The sequence below is a fragment of the Drosophila yakuba genome, chromosome X (genome assembly GCF_016746365.2).
Source record: "Drosophila yakuba strain Tai18E2 chromosome X, Prin_Dyak_Tai18E2_2.1, whole genome shotgun sequence".
Lineage (NCBI taxonomy): Eukaryota > Metazoa > Arthropoda > Insecta > Diptera > Drosophilidae > Drosophila > Drosophila yakuba.
The window spans coordinates 8,603,454-8,621,506 of record NC_052526.2 but is presented as its reverse complement, the minus strand read 5'-3'; the positions used below and the strand labels follow the sequence as shown (position 1 = coordinate 8,621,506).

General features: G+C 46.2%; 3 protein-coding genes across 9 annotated transcripts; 1 reads left to right on the top strand and 2 right to left on the bottom strand.

Annotated features, from left to right (window-relative positions):
• The first annotated feature begins 83 nt into the window (after window positions 1–83).
• Window positions 84–1,693, top strand: LOC6524716 (plasminogen receptor (KT)). Of its 2 annotated transcripts, XM_039374713.2 has the most exons (4): window positions 164–270; window positions 337–577; window positions 642–777; window positions 1,604–1,693. In XM_039374713.2, exons 1-3 carry the CDS (start codon window positions 181–183, stop codon window positions 773–775), a joined length of 465 nt encoding a protein of 154 aa, XP_039230647.1. In that variant the 5' UTR covers window positions 164–180; the 3' UTR covers window positions 776–777; window positions 1,604–1,693. The 2 variants fall into 2 exon arrangements, with proteins under 2 accessions (XP_002100560.3, XP_039230647.1); XM_002100524.3 differs by having other exon boundaries at window positions 84–270; window positions 642–1,611.
• LOC6524715 (tyrosine aminotransferase) lies at window positions 1,437–4,980 on the bottom strand. Its single transcript, XM_002100523.4, has 4 exons — window positions 4,265–4,980; window positions 2,371–2,885; window positions 2,013–2,306; window positions 1,437–1,952 (listed from the first exon to the last, which is right to left on the bottom strand). The coding sequence occupies exons 1-4, from the start codon at window positions 4,608–4,610 to the stop codon at window positions 1,605–1,607; spliced, it is 1,503 nt and encodes a 500-aa protein (XP_002100559.1). The 5' UTR covers window positions 4,611–4,980; the 3' UTR covers window positions 1,437–1,604.
• A 2,616-nt stretch (window positions 4,981–7,596) lies between these two features.
• LOC6524713 (early endosome antigen 1) lies at window positions 7,597–17,855 on the bottom strand. 6 transcript variants are annotated; one of them, XM_015190357.3, is made up of 12 exons: window positions 17,334–17,853; window positions 17,094–17,274; window positions 16,390–16,971; window positions 16,220–16,323; window positions 16,043–16,150; window positions 12,226–15,888; window positions 10,628–10,723; window positions 10,247–10,572; window positions 10,078–10,177; window positions 9,445–9,717; window positions 7,887–9,145; window positions 7,597–7,832 (listed from the first exon to the last, which is right to left on the bottom strand). In XM_015190357.3, the coding sequence occupies exons 1-11, from the start codon at window positions 17,370–17,372 to the stop codon at window positions 7,895–7,897; spliced, it is 6,723 nt and encodes a 2,240-aa protein (XP_015045843.1). In that variant the 5' UTR covers window positions 17,373–17,853; the 3' UTR covers window positions 7,597–7,832; window positions 7,887–7,894. The 6 variants fall into 6 exon arrangements, with proteins under 6 accessions (XP_015045843.1, XP_039226121.1, XP_015045841.1 ...); XM_039370187.2 differs by having other exon boundaries at window positions 7,597–9,145; window positions 17,334–17,573; window positions 17,671–17,853; XM_015190355.3 differs by lacking the exon at window positions 7,887–9,145 and having other exon boundaries at window positions 17,334–17,851.
• Between the last annotated feature and the right edge of the window lie 198 nt (window positions 17,856–18,053).

Below are 18,053 nucleotides of genomic sequence, written 5' to 3'. Positions count from 1 at the left end.
GGTTCCAAGAGAACGAAGCCACCCCCCAAAAAATAAGAAAAGGATGACGCCTGCGCACTTTTACGGGTCGATTTGGGCACCCAAATTGTCGTCGAGTGGCAACTCCGCGCGGAGTGGCCCAAAAAAAAAACCGACAACGGAGATTTCAACAAGCGATTTCCGAGCAGCAAACACAACGAAATGGGTGCCACAGCCTCGTGCAAGAAAACCTCCGGCAGTGGCTATCCGGAGCACGATGATCCCAGCTACCGCAAGTGCCAGGAGCTCAAGGTGAGCTTTTTTTTATATAATCTCCACAAGAGCCAAAGTGACCATAAGCGACCACCACACATTCAGATGGAGCGCTGGATACAGATGCACTACCAGATCAAGCAGCGGGAACAGGCACTGGCCATCGCCCATCACCGGGAGCTCTTCTACTGGCTGAGCGGCTTCTATCTGAGTGCTGTCTACGGCTGCGCCAGTTACTACCAGCGGGTGAGGAGTGTATCCGCGCTGGCTCCGCTCCTGCCGCTCACCTTCGTGGTGGGCTACTATTCCGACTGGGCCTACGGCAGCAAGATGCATCGCATCCAAGGTGAGTCTATGATTGTGGTTTGTTTGTTTTAGTTGCCTTATATCTGAACACAAATCAATTGCAGCGGAGGCCAACATGATCATGGAGCACGAGCAGGAGCTGCTCCACTGGCCAGGTGGACTGCCCACCGTCGCCGGCATCGATGAGGCACGCGTGGAGACCGAAATGGAGAAGAAAATGCATCCGCACCACATGTAGAGGCAAGAGGATGTCCCTCTCCCCGTTAGTCTGTTGTAGGTGGGATTGGGTTCTCGTGCTCAGGTCCTCGTTCAAAAATGCACACACACATACACACGCTCCACAATCAATACAAAGAGTGTACGATATTTGTAATATCCCTCTAGCTAGAATTGTATACTTTTTTTGTTGGCACAAACACAGTGCTGAATGCTCAACTGTGGGGACCATTGAATTACACGTAACAACACTCACCAGCATTCAAATTGCGTTTCACAGCTCTTTAATCACCATTGCATTTGGCAAGTTCTTACAACGAATATATAGCATTACATGCAACTATATCCAATTTATGCTCAAATGTTCAGCATTTTTAAATTGAAAGGCTGCCTGAAAATTGATTCAAAACTAAGAGAAATAATTGTGACAAGCAAAAAAGCATCATCATATCATATAGTTCCAAAGGAGCAATACCTTCACCAAGTTTAACAATTCACAAACAAATCGTTTTTGCTGCACAGAACCCCAAACCAGCCTACAGCGCCAGATAGCTCAAATATAGGCCTATATATACATATATATAGTTATATTATATATATTATATATATTTATATTCAAAAGTCCTCCATAACGACCATTTACTTAGCCGCAGATTACTCGCTCTTTCTAAACTCTATCTATGTATCTGTGTGTGTGACGCGCTTTACTTATTCAGCAATTTTTTGAGACAATACTCCTTATATTGGATAGTTAAAATGATTGATATATATATATATATATATATTATATACCTATGTACACTTGATACAAATTGTAGTCTAGAATGTCTAATAAATGTTTTGCTCCCAGCTCAAAAAGCCAGATCATCGCCATCCAGCAATCCATGCTCAATAAAGTTGCGCGATTCCTTCTTAAAATGGCGATCGCAAAACTCGGCAATTCTGGAGCACGCCTCCTCGATCATTGCACCCGGAACGGTGAGCACGATCCTCACGTAGCCCGGATACTCAAAGCAGCTGCCCGGCAAACAGAAGACACTCTGCTCGTTGACCAGCTCCTGTACAAAGTGGGTGTCGTCCTTGAATTCCGGAAAGCGTTCGATGCTCAGGCCGATCATCATGTACATGGCTCCATTGGGCATCACGGGATCGAGGCCACGCACCTGCTTCAGCATCTTGTAGGCCAGCAAGGCATTCGACTGTAAAATACGCGGTTTTTATATAATCAATTTAGTTGTTAATATAAATGATACACTTACGTGGAGCACGTCGATGACACCATCGAAGTAGGACTGCGGTGTTTTGGTCAGGATATCGGGCAAGGCGCCCTGGATGATGGTGTTGGAGCCGAGAATGCGACCACACATGTTCCTCAGACCGGCAATGGCATCACGCAAACGATTCTTGCGATCGTGCAAGATGATCCAGCCCATTCGCCAACCGGGCACCAGGAAGCGTTTGGTCAAGCCGCCGCAGGAGAGAACTGGAACCTCCGTGGTCAGGCTGCTCACGGCCAAGTGCTTGGCGCCGGGGAACACAAAGTGCTCATAGATCTGCAAGAAAACCCAGGACAGCGATGATTCAAAAGTGTGTACTTCGGTGTGGATGACCACTTACCTCATCGGCGATGATGGGCAGATAGTGGCGTTCACAGATGGCGATCAGTTCGCGCAGATGCTTCTCATCGTAGACGCTGCCGCAGGGATTGCTTGGATTATTGATCAACAGGGCGGCGGTGTTCTCGTCGATCAGGCTCTCCAGCTGCACGAGATCGGCGCGCCACTGCTGATCGGGCAGGAGATCGTAGTAGCGCACCTCGATGTCCAAACCCTCGGCCAGTGTGTAGTACAAACAGAAACCTGGTCGCGGCACCAGTACATTCTGACCGCGATCCGCCAGCGCCAGGATGCAGTACTCCAATGCGGAGGAGCAGCCGCTGCAGAGCACCACCTCATTGGCATCGATCTCGCCATCGCTGCGCTGATGGGCACTGTACTTGGCCACCGCCTGGCGGGCCACCTCATGACCCTGGGTGCTGGCATACCCATTGTACTTGCCGCTCTCCAGCGAATGCAGCACCGCCTTCATCGTCTCATCGGCGGCTCTTAGATTGCCAAAGGTTGTGGGATCACCTGGTTGAAGCGGGGAGTTTGAAAATATTTAGCTTATTAAATAATACACAAAAATATGCAATATTCGGTGAATCTCAAAATTAATTGGATAAGATGCATTTATTTTTGGAAACGGAATGCAAAAGTGATGCCCAAAAATAAAAATCAGGTGACTTTGCACCCAAATCTCGGATTGCATTGGGTCAATGGCTAACTCGCTCGTTTCCGCCTAGCTTCGATTCCCGATTCCGATGGGTAAACACAAGGCAGCAGTATAATCTGGCTCAGATCCCGAGCTCAATTCGATTCTCGACTCCGCCAAACAGGTGGAACTACATTTTATGCAAATTCCCACACAAAATACAAATACAGTGCGCGTGCCTTGCTACAAAAATAATATAATATTACTAACAAAAAAAAAAAACAAAAAATACAAAAATAACAAACAAATTAATGTATAAACAAGAACAACAAGCGAAACAACAACAGCTTTACAGATTTTATATATCTGGTATCTGGCATATTTTAGCACAAATTTAGAAACTCGCGACAATCGGCTAAATAAGCTACTCTGTAAATTTCCTAAGCCAGCAGCCCGAATTCCTATAGAGCTATAGAGCTATATATATTTATTTCAGTGAATTAAAAAGTCCCAACTTATATATAGATTAATAACCATTATAGCCATGCACCGATCTCTGATTGGCCCAATTTTGTGGGTGTGTATAACCAATGGCTGTGTGCATTGCCTTACTTCACAATGGCACCGAACTCATTGTGTTCATAAAGCTAGTTGTAGTGGGTTTTGTGCCAAGTCGGCTGCCAAAAATAAATATAAATATATATATATATATATAAGACGGCAAGAGCAAAAGAGATCGCACAACGGAAATATTCAAATTTGCCCCAGAAACTTGTAGCATATACGTCAGAGATGTTTTGGGGATATGGTGAAATGAGGAGCAGGTTTCCCACGAAACTGGATGTTCAGCACTATCTTCTTTTCGAATTTTTGCTAGCTAAATTATATATTATCTGATTATTATAAAGAAACATTTATTTTTTGTCGAAAATGGAAAAGTCAAAGTCAAAGTCAAGGCGGTATCCTGATAATGTATAAATATAAATATGCTAATTATATAACATACTTCTGGGAATCCTTAATGAAATAAGCTTTAAATTTGTATACAACATAAGTTATATTTAGTAAGTTTAACTGGCGGATAACACAAAGTAGCAATAAGGATTTGCTTTAAGAAACTGCCAGTTAAAAAGCATCTATAAAAAATATTCAAAGCGTTTTTAGTAGGTAATGCCTTATAGCAGAGGTTCTTAAAGCTTTCTAACTTCTCTTTAGATATAAGTATCTATAAGTTAATAGAAATAAATGTGATGCTCACCAATGGACAGCGGTATCATGGGCTTCTCCGGATTCGGCTTGATCTTCAGCGACTCGACAATGTTCCGGATGCGATTGTGCGTGTTAAGTGAGAGCTTGGAGGGCTTTATCTCCCATCCGGATCGCTTTCGGCTGCTGGTGGTGGTGGCCACCAGGTGCTCCTGCTGCTGCCGTATCTCCTGCGACTGCAGCTGCAGCTCAGCCAGCGCCTGGTCGACTACATCGCAGTTGGGCGTCACCGGTGGCGCCGGGGATTCCGGCTCACTGGTACTCCGGCTTGGGCAGCTGGACCGATTGCGGCTGCTCTGGTATCGGAACTGATTCTCGTTGGCAACACTGCTGGGCATTATCACCAGGCCGGCCCTTTTCCCAATTCAACGAAAGAAAATCGCAAGAAACCCAACAAACAACAATAAAAAAATAAAAAAAATCACAAACAAAAATGTTGCTAATATTTTGGGTACAAAAACGGTGTCTCCGGTCCGATTACTGGCAATTGGGAGCACTCTGCTCAAATGAACGTAAAGTTGGTATCCTGTTTATCGTTCCAGACGAGCATTAGAGATGCGATCTTTGGCTAAACTCTGTGTTGGACGGAAGGCTCTGTTGTATATGGGATACTCGTAACCGATTGGCTTTTGGATTGGCTTTACTTTCAAGTCGTTTGCGAATTCTGTGCTAAACTGATCTACTTCAGCGATATCTTGGTGCTTTTATCGCCTCTGGCGGACTCCGTTCCGTTTAGTCGGCTGCCATATAGGCTCTCCATATAGACATCCATTCATATATACGCATATGGTAGTGGGTATATAGCCACCGCACACTCACATCGCCGGTTATCACGCGCCTGACTTTGGCTTCGGTTCGAGCCGAGAGGGCCGATCGAAAGACTAAAATAACAACAACAACATAGAGGGGGGCGTCGATTGATTTGAATACCCGCCGGTTCGAAATCATATTCATATAATGCCTGAGCTCCACTCGGAACCAGATTTTAGTTCGATTCGATTCGATACGATTCGATTTGATTTGATTTGATATAAACAACAACAGGCGCCGCATCGCAGCGATATTCATTTAAATGCGCCAATGTTGTCTATAACATCTTGGGCCAATTTGAAACACCAACCAACCAACCAACCAACCAACCAACCAAAACCATTACCATTAATGCATATCGAGTGATCGGAGGGCTGAGAGTTAGATTTCGCCCAGTCCATACAACCTTCCCCCACCCTTTACTAAGCCACGTGCCAAACAAGCCATTTAGTTGGCCAGACACTATCTGTAGGATTTAAATGTTCTCTGATCTCAGCGGTCATCGATCCGAGTAACTAATAACTAGCTGAACTCAAGAGTTTCAATATTGCCTATTATTTTCACCATTTTCCCACAAAAAGTATACATAGAATAAAGTTTATAGGTTCCCCATAGATCCTTATATATGTATATATATTTATGAGTTATATTAATTCGTTTCAGCAACTTGTTAAGCTACTTAAGTGTATATATTTTTGAATTTATTTTACTATGAAAAATGATATAGACGAGTTGCTCGACTATCAGATACCCATTACTTACAAAGAAAACTTTGAAATCACGGCGCATTTTACATTTAATTAGAAAGTACGTAAAATGCACATCTGGACAAACGTGGAATGCACTGCGACACCAAGTCCATTGATATAATCCCATCGATTTGCATAATTGCATATGCATAAGATACTATGGGATATAGCTGTATCTGAACCCGATCAACTAGATCAGCTAGATAAACTGGCCAAGCAGACCAACACACCACCACACCTGTTGACGATGACAACGCAATTTCTCAGACTCCCGGAGCGGAGATTGCGATCATTTTGGCTCTGATCCCCGGGACAGGAATAAGTTGCAAGTCTCCAAACTGCGTTGCAGAAATAGATCTATAGAAACCAGATCTTAAGCATTCTGAGGCAAGATCTCACAAAAACAGAGCCTAAAATAATGGAAAAGGTGATTTTTCGGTGTAGAACAATGTGGTGTCGTATATAACGACTTATTTTGGCTTCAAATTGGATTAGTGTCAAGAACAAAGTGATTCGAATTAAAGAGCCCAGAGAATTAAGGCTTTCATCTATTTTATTTTTCAGGCTGCCTAAGTTTTTGAGCTGAAAAACATATAAATTCAAAATTATTGCTGCAATGACAATATGCATATAAATTGCTTTAATCGGATTAGAATTTTAGCAACAATTTTGGCGCTAATTTAGTGTCAGAAACCACGTCAATACAACCTATTTTTAACCTCAAGTAGTCACAAAAATAGGTTTCTTAAAAAACCCAAATAAAAACCATTCAGTCCTAAAAATAATTAAGAACCATTCAAACTTAAAATTCATGGCCACTGTATTCAATCTCTCAAACTTTACATTGATATAAACAATATCCGCCTTGTTTGAATATTTTTCAAAATTACAACCAAACCCAGATTGATATTTTCTATTGAACACAGCTAATGGTTGAAAATATTGCTTGTTATTGCAAATTCCTGGCAATTATGTAAATATTCCTCGTATTTTCACTGTTCTAGATGTTTTGTGATTAGTTGTTGTTTGCGCTATAAGTGGCCTTTTACTTGGCGCGATAAACAAAAATATGTTTTTTTTTTTCGCGCTAACCTTGCCATTGCATCACAACAGTGCCCGATTTCTCGGTTAGTCAGTGGCTAAGTCAGCCGGTCGGTGGAGCGAGCCTCCTGCTCACCTCGTTTGGAGCAGGTTTTCTTCTTGAACTTCTTGTTTCTGGCCACTTGCCACTTGCCAGCGACTGCTGGTCACGCCCCCCTAAATGGAGAACCGCGTTGGCAACCATTGTTTCATCTTATTACAACTCCCTCCATTGGGCAATTTTTTAAACATCTTGGTGGATTCCCTTTCTTTATACCCCTTACTCGTAGAGTGAAAGGGTATATGAGACTCGTTGAAAACAGAGTCTACGTAATAGATATAAGGTAAATAAAAGGTAGACTTTCCAGAGATGTAGACGCCGCGTAAGTTTGTTTACTCATGTGCCATGCTCACTGTAAGTAAGGGGTATCTGATAGTCGGAAGACTCGATCTTGTTGCAAATGAAATTCTAGCCAAAACCTTTCAGGTTTTCTGCTTAACAGTGTAGAACCGAAAACCCAGACAGCTCAAACGTTTCGCTGGCTGATCTAGAAAATGATCAAATTACAAGTTTTTCGCTCAGTGAGCAGAACACCGTTTCCTCGTATGAAACCCCAAGTTTTTTTTAACAAATAAAAGAAAAACGCTTTTCGTGAATTACATATTTTACATATAATTTCATTTCGTATCGATATTGTACCACTGCAACATGTGCACACTTAAACCTTACTCTCTACGTCCAGATTTAATCTACTGATGTACAAAAAAAAAGAGGTCAACATAAATAATAAGTGAAGAATTCGAGTTCTGAATGATGTACAGGAAAGGGGTGTATATATATATAAATTGCTGCGACTGCGAATGCGACCACGCCTACTTGCGCTTGAACATGTTGCTGAGACGTCTCTTGGGCGGCGAGTTCTGTAAAGGAACAAGTGGACATGGTTACATAGTTACACACGAACGAACGCGTACATCATAGATCATTGAGATTTGTGCGATTCCCAGTGCTTTGGTTTGCGCTTCTGATTAGGGCCGTTGCACGAATAGGTGAGGAAGACGAGCCCCATTCCCGCCAAGACGCCAGTGATCGCCAGCACCAGTTTGTCTCCCAGTTGCGAGGATAGCCCCACCATGACCAGCAATGCGAAGCCCACGATCAATCGCTCGCCGAGGCTCAAATGGCGCAGGAACTGCCGGCAATGAGTCATCAGCGAGCGGTGGCGCGTTGGCTTGCCCAGTTGCGTGTCCGGTCGCGACTGGACATAGGTGATATTGACCGAGGGCAGCGGCTGCATGTGCACACTGCCCATCGAATAGAGCGTACAAGACGAGGCGCTGGTCATGTTGGTGGCGCAGCTATTCGCGGTGATGTTGCTGCAAGAGGCCACCAGTTGAGGGAATTTCGGTTCAACTGGCTCCTCAATGGGCTTGTAGTCCAGCGGCTGCAGTTGAAAGGGTGCCGTGGATTCCGTCTCCTTGCACAGCTGCTCAAAATGCCAATCATCCTGCGTCTCCTCCATCACACTCTCGCCATCTAGCACCGCCCAGGTGGCACAGTTTTCGTGCTCAAATTGTTGCTGCAGCTGCGAGGTGTTGCTCTGCTCCTGCACGTTGAATGTGGTGGACACGACCGGACTCAGTCGCCTCTTGCCCTCCAGCACCATCGTCTGGCCCATCAGAATCTGGCTGGGCAGATGCTCCTCATTGCGATTGTGCAGACTGTAATTGTTATTCTCGGCCGACTTGGGCGTCTGGGCAGAGTACGATAGGCGCACCTCGTCCAGGTGACGGGCCTCATCGAAGCGGCCCATCCGCTCACGACGCAACTTCCGGCGCAGCTGCACCCTTTTCCCGGCTACGAACGCAGCTGGCCGGCTTTTGGCAAAAATGTTGCCATGAAGGGACAGTGATACGCGTCCCTTTTTCGGTTTTGCTGTGCCAGTTAGACGGCGGGTGTTGCCTTTGGTCAAGGCCAGCAATGCAGCGGTGGACAGGTGCGGAGTGCCCTGTTGATCGGCATCTTCAAGAGGTTCTAATTCGGGTACACCTTCTGCCTTCTCTTCGGTTACATCAGCCTCTGATTTGTCCGCATCGCTGGCGCGAATCAGACGCTGCTGATCGTAGTAGGAGCGACTCTTGCGTGGCGTTGATGTACAAAAGAAGTCCACCGCCTGGCGCAGCTTACGGCGGTGTATTCCGGTCAGAAGATTCGGCCGCTTGCGCCGCGGCAGCTGTGGGATAGGCCAGGCGTAATTGGTCAGTTGCCGGCTGCACTCGAGCCACACACGAGGACAGCACAAGGACGACGACGCAACATGGACGAAGTACGGAACATGGACGAAGACGGAACATGGACGAAGTACGGAAGCAAGCAACTAAGGCACATTTAACGTTCACCAATGACACTGAACGTTATCGAGGATATAAAAAACAATGCCTCGAAAGTTCAGTGTCACATGGGCACATACAACATGACAACCAAAACATTGAAAAGCACAAATCTACTCTTGACCAACTCCGGAGTACGTACCTCGTCCCGGGGCAAACCGCTGCTGCCAACGCTGAAACGCTGCGTCAGGAACTTGAAGCGCGCCGGCGTCTTGGAGGTATTGTTATGATCGCCGAATTCACGCAGGATCTCGCGTGGCGGCTCCGAGCTGCCGAACGACAAACGGCCGCCGTTCTTGCTCGGTGTGGGCGGTCCTGGTCGTTTATAGTGGGTGCCCATGGATTTCTTGCGTGCTCCGGTGCTCGAAGAGCTTAGCAGAGCACTCATGCTGTCATCCAGACTGTGGGGTCCGTCCTGCAAAGAATAGCAAGAGAACACATATAGATTGCAGTTAAGGACATCAAAGTTCTTGGACAACAACGGGATTATTGTGACAAAAAAAATATATATAAAACAAGACACAGCTACAATAGACACAACAATAGACACAACAGACGCTTCTAACTAAAGACAAAAGCTCACTCGGTGTCTAGTTAAGGATTAAGATTAATGGATCTATGGGCGGCGCAAAATGCGTGCCCACTTAGCCTTCATGGCTGCCTGCTGTTGTGCCTTCAATGGTGTGGTGTTTGTGCCGTTTGTGGTCTTGTGGATGCTGCTGCTAGTACTGCCAGCGAATCTGGCAACGGACGTCGGTGAATTGCCAACGCTTACTTTGAGATCTTCGTCCTGGCTGCACAAATCGTACTGGGCAGCATAAGTACTCTTCAGATGCGGCGGTTGCAACGAATTCCGATAAATCAGCTCCTCGGCTCTGCGTGGAACAAACAAAATAACACCTTAAAATTGAGCATTCAGATTGGGTAGACCACAGTGCGCTTACGTCATGTCTGCCGGAACACGGCCCAATTTCAGATCCGTGAGATAAGTGTTGTTAAAGACCTCGCCCTCTTCATCTTCCATAGCCAAATTGGAGGACGGTACATTGGGCCGCTTGAAGGGCTGCCAGTCATCATTCGCCGCCGCCGACGAACTGGACGAAACGGTGAGCGTTGTGCTGGATGGTTTCGTTTCGCTAATCGGTTGCATTTGCAGGTGGCGCAACTTGGTGCTAATGATCGCATGCTGCTTCTGCTGCTCCAGGATCTTCTCGTTCAAACGCACAATCTGGTTGGACAGCTTGCGTGTATGCTCTTCGTATTTGGCATTCTGAAAGTAAATGGAATTAATACCATAACATGGTACAAGTTGCGAGCATATTTACCTGAGCGGTGAGTGCCTCCAGCTCCGCTGCGCTCTTGGACGCATCCCGTTCCTGCTTCTCCTTCATGCGCGTCACCTCGGCCGTATACAAGGAGCGCTACAGATGGATGGTGGTGTGTCAAGTGTCCGTGTGCGTGTGCGTGTGGGTGAACGTGACCGAGTTAGGGCAGTGTTTATACAGGCGGAGATGCGTGTGGGTTTTGGGCGGCACGCATTTTAAAGGACGAAAGTGAGTGAGAGACAGAAGTGAGGACAGTGAGGGCAATACAAACAACAACGTAAAAAAAACAAAAAAAACAAACATATTTATGGCAATGCATCAATGCTCATTTATCAAATATGACTTAATACATATCACAAAATGTAAAAAGCTAATAACAAAGTCTACCAAAAGTCACATGTCAGCCTAAAACTTGAAGGGTTTGCGTCGCTTAAGCACGACATCCATCTCATTAAGGACGATAAAGGAATATAAGAATAAAGCTATAGCCAAAACTGAGCCCACATAAAGCAGAATCATTTCACAGCATCCTCCTTTTCGTCCCTCCTGCTGGTTGATATCACTCGGACTTGGACTCGGACTCCGACTCCGACTCCGACTCCGACTCAGACTGTCCGTAGGACCCGTCTGTGGACTGTCCGTAGGACCCGTCTGTGGACTGTCCGTAGGACCCGTCTGTGGACTGTCCGTAGGACCCGTCTGTGGACTGTCCGTAGGACCCGTCTGTGGACTGTCCGTAGGACCCGTCTGTGGACTGTCCGTAGGACCCGTCTGTGGACTGTCCGTAGGACCCGTCTGTGGACTGTCCGTAGGACCCGTCTGTGGACTGTCCGTAGGACCCGTCTGTGGACTGTCCGTAGGACCCGTCTGTGGACTGTCCGTAGGACCCGTCTGTGACTTCAGGTGTCAAGGGGCATATGACGTATAGGTAGGTAGGTAAGGATTTCGGGCAATGGGAACGGTGGTTTCGTGTGGGATTGTGGTGCGTATGGGTGTTATCCGTTGGGGGGGATTGTGAGGTGGAGAGAGGAAGGAAAGAAAAAGCAATTTTAATTGTATGATGAGGCACAGTGAGAGTTAAATAAATCTAGTTGGCTGCAATCGCTAAAGCAAAATTTGAATATCTAACCTGCCGCGGGGTTTCAGAAACTGGTAATGCATTACAGTTATGGCTGTTTTGTATCGGAAATGGATGGATTCAAATTTAATTCTTGTTCAAAAATTATGTTTCACGTCTCCCCCTTATGATGATTAAGATTAAGAAGCTGTAAAAATTGGTTTACACTGCACATATAACATCAGCTACGTCCCATTTAAAAACTAGTTAGTAAAACAAAAACATGCACAAGCAAAAGCAAAGAAGTCAAACAGTAAGTGGGAAATGGCATGGTGCTAGGATCGGATCACATCTCTGCGGACACTATGCCAGCCAAATGGAAAATGTGCATGACAGTGGACACCATTCTGAACTTGGTGGCACAATGCAAGCGATGGATGATGGCACAGAGCACGTAATGGACACCTTGCGACCATGCCATTTTATGGCCACCAGTAATTACGGTTTTGGAATCTCGTTGTAATAGTTCGCAGCGACTTACCATCTTGTTTTTCATCTTGTCCAGCTTGCCCTCCATCTCCAGACGCTGGTCCTTCATCTTCTGCTCGCAGCGCTGTATCTCATCCTTGGCATCGCGATACTTGGCCTGCAGTATCTGGCAGTCTAGCACCAGCTTGTTGCTCCGCGCCTCCTGATCCGACTCGCTTTGGGGTTCATCAGCCGTGCTATATGTGGCGCCAAGGTCTGGCGTAGCCTCCGCCAGTTTAGCCCGGCCGGAATTTAGATCGGCCAACTCTTCGTTGCAGGCGGCAAGAAGACGTTCAAGCGTATCCAGGCGCTGCTTATAGAATTCGAGGCTTTCCGTCAACTGGCCATTCTTTTGGTCAGCTTCACGAGCCCTCTCCTCCATCCTGAGTTTCTGGGCGCCATGCTCGAGCCGAGTGCTCTCCAACTCCTGGACCACTTCGTCTAACCGGTCGGTGAGCTCAGTCAGTCTTTTCTGTGCCTGTATACGATCGGCGGTCTCCGCTTCCAAACGATGCTGCAGTTCGGACATGTGGGCTAGTTGTTCATTGGGCTGGTTACGCTCGGCGATTGCAGTCTCCAGGCGATTCTGCACATCCAAAAGCTCACTAGCTTTTCCTGCCAACTGTCGGTTAAGTTGTTCCACCAACGAGTTGTGGCTACCCATCTCCGATTGTAGCTGATGCTGCAAGTGCTCGACCCTTTCGATTTCCCCTTGCAGTGTACGGATTGTTGCATCCTTCTCTTGACAACGCGCCTCCAACATATTGATCCGCTCGTAGGCAGTTGCGCGCTCAGCTTCCGTCTGGGTGTGGCGCTCCTCCAATGTTTCGATCTGGTCTTCAAGGGTGGCCAGACTCACTTCGAACTCACGCACTGACTTATTTAAGCGCTCCTTAGACAGGAAGACATCTCGCTGTGCAGCATCCTTTTGACTCCGCCAATTATCTGAAATTTTTGTTTGTGCATCAAGGGCCGTCTTTAAACCATCTACGTCTCCCTGCTTCTTTTCCAGGTTCACTTTTAGGCTAGCTACAAGGTTTTGGTCTTCCTCTAGCTTTGCCTTCAGACATAGCAGTTCCTCCTTGTCTTTGACTTTCTCTTCTGCCAGTTGGGTCGAATAGCGTTCCTTCTCAGCCAATTGCTCTTCCAGTTCTTTGCAACGCATTGTAACATCTCTGCAGCGCTTATCGTGTTCTTGGCAAAGCCTGTCGTGCTCATCTTCATAAGTCTTTACTATTTTTTTGAGCTTTTCTTCCGATTTCAAATACATCTCTTCAGTTGCCGTGAGATTTATTTGCAAATGTTCTTTCTCCTCTGTCTCTGTGTCACAAATAACTTCAAGAGCGTCAAACTGTCTTTCATACATGAGCTTCATCATGTCAAATCTCTCTTCAGATAACTCGAATTCCTTTTTCAGTTTATGCATCTCCTCTTTACAGTCGGACAACTCGTTGTTTAGGCGCCTTTCCGAGGCCTCTAGATGGACGACTCTGCTTATGCGACGTTTAAGCTCATTTTGCGCTTTCAACACAGAATCACTCAAATCCAAGCGAGCATTATGCGATACATGGTTGTCCTCGCTTAGCTTTGCATTAACCCTCTCGAGGTTTTGGATGGTGTCGTTCAGCTGTTTGATCATGGGTCCTGACTCCTGGTTATTAGCCTGCTGAGTAGCAACCTCTTTCTCTAGCTCAGCCACTTGCTGCTCCAGTTGCGCCTTAGATTGTGTCAGCTGATCTACCATCGACGAGGACTCCTGGATAGCAACCTGCTTACTAGTTACATCTTCCTGTAGCTCAGCCACTTGCTGCTCCAGTTGTGCCCTAGATTGTGTCAGCTGATCTACCATCGACGAGGACTCCAGGTAACGCACCTCCATCTGGTCATACATTTCCAAAAACTGGGTCATACGAATACCCAGCTGTTGGGGAGTGTTAGCGCCATCAAAATCTTGCTGAAGGCGATCGCTAATGGTGGTCAGAAACCTAAGGGCTTCCACATGGTAGCTCTCGATTTCCTGCTGCGCTTGGTCTAACCTCTGTGACACTGCTTCCGAATTACGATGCTCCTCGCTTAGTGCATTTTCCAGCTGGGATATCTTTTTGTTGCTGCTGCTGAGTTCTTTCTCTAGCGCTGTTAGGGTGTCCCTCAGTTTTTCCGACTTGATCTCTAAAGAAGCTACGATTCTCTCGCGGTTTTTTACTCCTTGAATAGTATTCAAAACAAGCTCTTCGTTTTTCGCTTGAAGATCATTAAGGTCCTCCTTAAGAGCATCAGCAGATTGCAATTGCTTCTCAATTAACGCTTCAATATCGGCAAATCGCTGTTCAATTATCACAGATTCCAGAGAGGTCGATGATTTCCGGTCGATGCTACCTCCTAAGAGAGTAATGATGCGGATGAGAAAACGATCAAGATTCTTGTTATGCTCTTCAAATTCCTCTAGCTCTAAAATCTTCTCTTCTATTTCGAACTCCTTTTCTATACTCGTTCTTTCAAGCTTCACTTGGGTCAGCATCAGCTCATCCAATTGCTTCTCCTTCCGTGCATAGGCTAATTGAAGTTCAACATGTTCCGCCTGCATCTCGACCAACTGGCTTATGCGACTATTCATGGTCTCCCAGTCTGGCACATTCAACATCTTGGCCAACTCATCTTGGAAAGAGTTCCTGGCAATTAGTTCTCTTCGGCACTCTTCATACTTTGTTCTCACAAACCGATGGCTGTGCTGCAAATTCTGCGTATGGATTGCCTCACTAGATGCTTTATCTGCGATTTCGCTGAGCGTATTTTCAAGTAATAAATTCCTTGCACGCAGATCCCGGATTTCAGCGCCCACAACTTTTATCTGCTGTTCTTTCTCACTTAGTTGCACATTAATATTGGCCAGATGTTCATCCCCGATGGCAACCATCGAAATAAGCTCAGCGCATTTTTCATTAAGTCTTTCGTTGTCCAACTGCAGTTCGTTGCTTTTCGATGTTATATCGGCTACTTTCATATCATAAGACCTCAGCATAATGCTATATTCACGGCTCGATTCCAAAGCCGAGTCCATTAGCTCCGCTATTGTGGCCTTGGCCTCCTTTAGCTCCTTTTGCTGGCACTCCACGGACCCAGATAACAACTGACATTTTCCTAGTAGTTCTTTGACGTTCGCAGCCTGAATGTCGTAGTCCAACATCATGTGCGCACTCTTGTTCACCGTTTCGACAAAGTTACTCTCGATCGCAGAAATGCTGGACAATAGGGACGACGACGTCCATTCTACCGGAAACTCGTGAGCGATGTTGTGCTTCTGCAGGAAACTTGACAGGGCCTGGCATAGCTCCAGCTGGGAATTGTTTCGCTTCTGCAGCTCCTCCTTCAGCTCGGCATTCTCGTGCTCCTTCTCGCGTAACTGCTTGTCAATCACAGAACTGGCCAGATTCTCGGGCGTGGTGTTCGGTGACAGAGAACAGTTAAGCAAATCGGAGGAGGAGTTTAAGACCTCACGTCGGTTGTGCAACTCTTCGCGCGCTTCCTGAAGACACTGATCCAATTCCTGTTTATCGAGCTCCAGGGACGAGATCCTATCGTCCCTGGACGATAGCAAACGGGTCAGGTCTTCTATACGGCCTTCTAGCACTCGGATGCGGTCCGCATACTCCAACAATCTTTCTCCCGTCGCACTTAGCTATAAAAGATATCAAAGATATAACATATTAGTTTTTATTGCATATACATTGAAAGCGTTGAATAAAATATTGTAAACGAATGTAATCTGTACAGTTGCAAACCATTTAGGCCTAGTTGTTTCTAGTGGCTATAAAACCGAACAGGTAGCTTACCCTCTCGGACAGCCCGGACTTTTCGGCCCGCAAATCATGCAGCTTATCGCTAATCTCGGCAATGACATCCTCCTTTTGACCGATTTCCTTTAAGAGAGTGCTCTTCATCTGAAATAAGGTAAAGTTTTATTGGTTTATAGCTCCCGCTACCTATGAGCCATCTGTTGGTCTACCTACATGTTCATACTCATGTCGCATGACGTAGTTCTCGTCATCATGCTGCTCTTCGGCCAGTTTTGCATTCTTCAGTTTTTCCAGTTCAATCTTGGCCATCATTTTCTCTGTAATGCAAATTATGTAATTATGAAATTACAAGTAACACATTATGATGCTCAAAGCATTCTTACCTCTGTTAAGAACTTTGATGAGATCGTCTTTCTCCAATTGCTGCTCCTCCAGCACGGTCTTCTCGTAGCGCACCATCTCCAGTTGGGAACGAAGACCGCGCAGCTCCTTGGTTCGTTGCTCCAGTAGCTCCGTTCTCGGGGTCGGCGGAGGTGGCATTTCGGAGCCAGAAATGTGTAGGCGAAGCCATTCGCGATATTTGTGCGTGCTGGTCGACGGCTGTGACGATGTCGATGAGGGCGAGGATGAGCATGCCGCATCATCGACCCTCGGATCGGGAGTCTGGATGTTGCTGCGTTGACTTGGGCTGACTGAGACGGAAGCCTCCTGTCGGTAAATAGCTGCCACATTGGCGATCGTTTGACGTAGATATTGTCGCGTCAATAGCTTATCTACTGTCTCTCCAAGGAAGGATGCGATGCAAGTCTGCGTCAGCTCCGGCAGCTTGTTGCAAATGCTGTGAAAGAACACGGTGGGCTTCTTCACGCACGAGTACTGCAACAACAGCGTGTACACGTACAGGTAATCCGAAGACAGCAGGTCTCCGCGGTCATCTATTTGGGCACTGAACTCGGTATAGTTTTCTGCATCGAAAAAATGCATGTCATTGTACATACAGGGTACATCAAGGTAGGAATCATTTCAAGGACATCACATATACATGCGCAGGCAAGGGAACATTTTTTCACCAGTAAACGCAACTTACGTTGGAGGAATTCCTGCAACAAGGGGCGGTATTCCTTGGGCTGAGCCTGCAGCGCCGTCTTCCCCTCCTCTGTCAACGTTTCCGTCTCCTGGATCTTTTGAATGTAGACCGCGTAGAAGGACTCTATGTCCGACTGCTCCAAACTAATGTAGTTTGGCTCGATAAACTGGCACTCGCCAATCTGCCGAAGGATTGGGTTACTCTAGATGAACGCCAGTGCGCGATGCGAGATTCACTTACCCACTGGAGTAGGACCTTACGCCAGCTGCGCATGTCCATTGCGAATGTGTGTTTGCGTATGTGTGCGTATGCGTATGAGTGCGTATGCGTATGTGTGCGTATGTGTGCGTATGCGTGCGTATACGTATGCGTGTGCGCGTATGTGTAAGTGTATTAAAAAAAATCACAATATGATTGTGGACAACCAGCAACGGGACTTTTCCCGTTAGACACAATATTGTATTGAAACGAAAAACGGGACTAGACCGAAAACGCCACCAAAAAAAATTATTTTATGTACAAACTTCTCACAAAAAAATATATTTGTTATTTTTCAAGCCGTAGGCTGTCAACACACCTGCTCCGAACGAGGAATAGAGAATTACTGACCAATTCTAGCGCACGGTCCACTACGAAACTTTGACACTGAAAAATTTTGACAGAACGAAAACATGGCTAACTAGATACGAACAAATGCAACAACTTTTCTTTTCGGCGCGTCGTTTAATTCAAATGCCGACGCGCTGCGTTGCCAAACGAAGTGTGCTCGAAAATTGGTATCGGAATATCGATACGCTTATCGATACTTTCCAGCGATAAGCCAGGGGTACCCCACTAAATGCGTGTCTGCATATCGATATTACAGCGGCATGATGTGGCATGAGTTTCCACTATGCCATTGCGATATTCAAGAAACAGCTGTTTTATATAAAATTTGGATAATAATTCACTTTAGTTATG

Bases quoted from the DNA above. Each gene is read 5' to 3' on its own strand.
- LOC6524715 (XM_002100523.4), bottom strand. From the start codon at position 4,610: ATGCCCAGCAGTGTTGCCAACGAGAATCAGTTCCGATACCAGAGCAGC. The intron at 2,886-4,264 runs GTGAGCATCACA...CGCTTCAACCAG, and splicing joins CATGATACCGCTGTCCATTG to GTGATCCCACAACCTTTGGC. The intron at 2,307-2,370 runs GTAAGTGGTCAT...GTTTTCTTGCAG, and splicing joins TGCCCATCATCGCCGATGAG to ATCTATGAGCACTTTGTGTT.
- LOC6524716 (XM_039374713.2), top strand. From the start codon at position 181: ATGGGTGCCACAGCCTCGTGCAAGAAAACCTCCGGCAGTGGCTATCCG. The intron at 271-336 runs GTGAGCTTTTTT...CCACACATTCAG, and splicing joins GCAAGTGCCAGGAGCTCAAG to ATGGAGCGCTGGATACAGAT. The intron at 578-641 runs GTGAGTCTATGA...AATCAATTGCAG, and splicing joins CAAGATGCATCGCATCCAAG to CGGAGGCCAACATGATCATG.
- LOC6524713 (XM_015190357.3), bottom strand. From the start codon at position 17,372: ATGGACATGCGCAGCTGGCGTAAGGTCCTACTCCAGTGG. The intron at 17,275-17,333 runs GTAAGTGAATCT...ATCCTTCGGCAG, and splicing joins GTAAGGTCCTACTCCAGTGG to ATTGGCGAGTGCCAGTTTAT. The intron at 9,146-9,444 runs GTACGTACTCCG...CCTATCCCACAG, and splicing joins GCGGTTTGCCCCGGGACGAG to CTGCCGCGGCGCAAGCGGCC.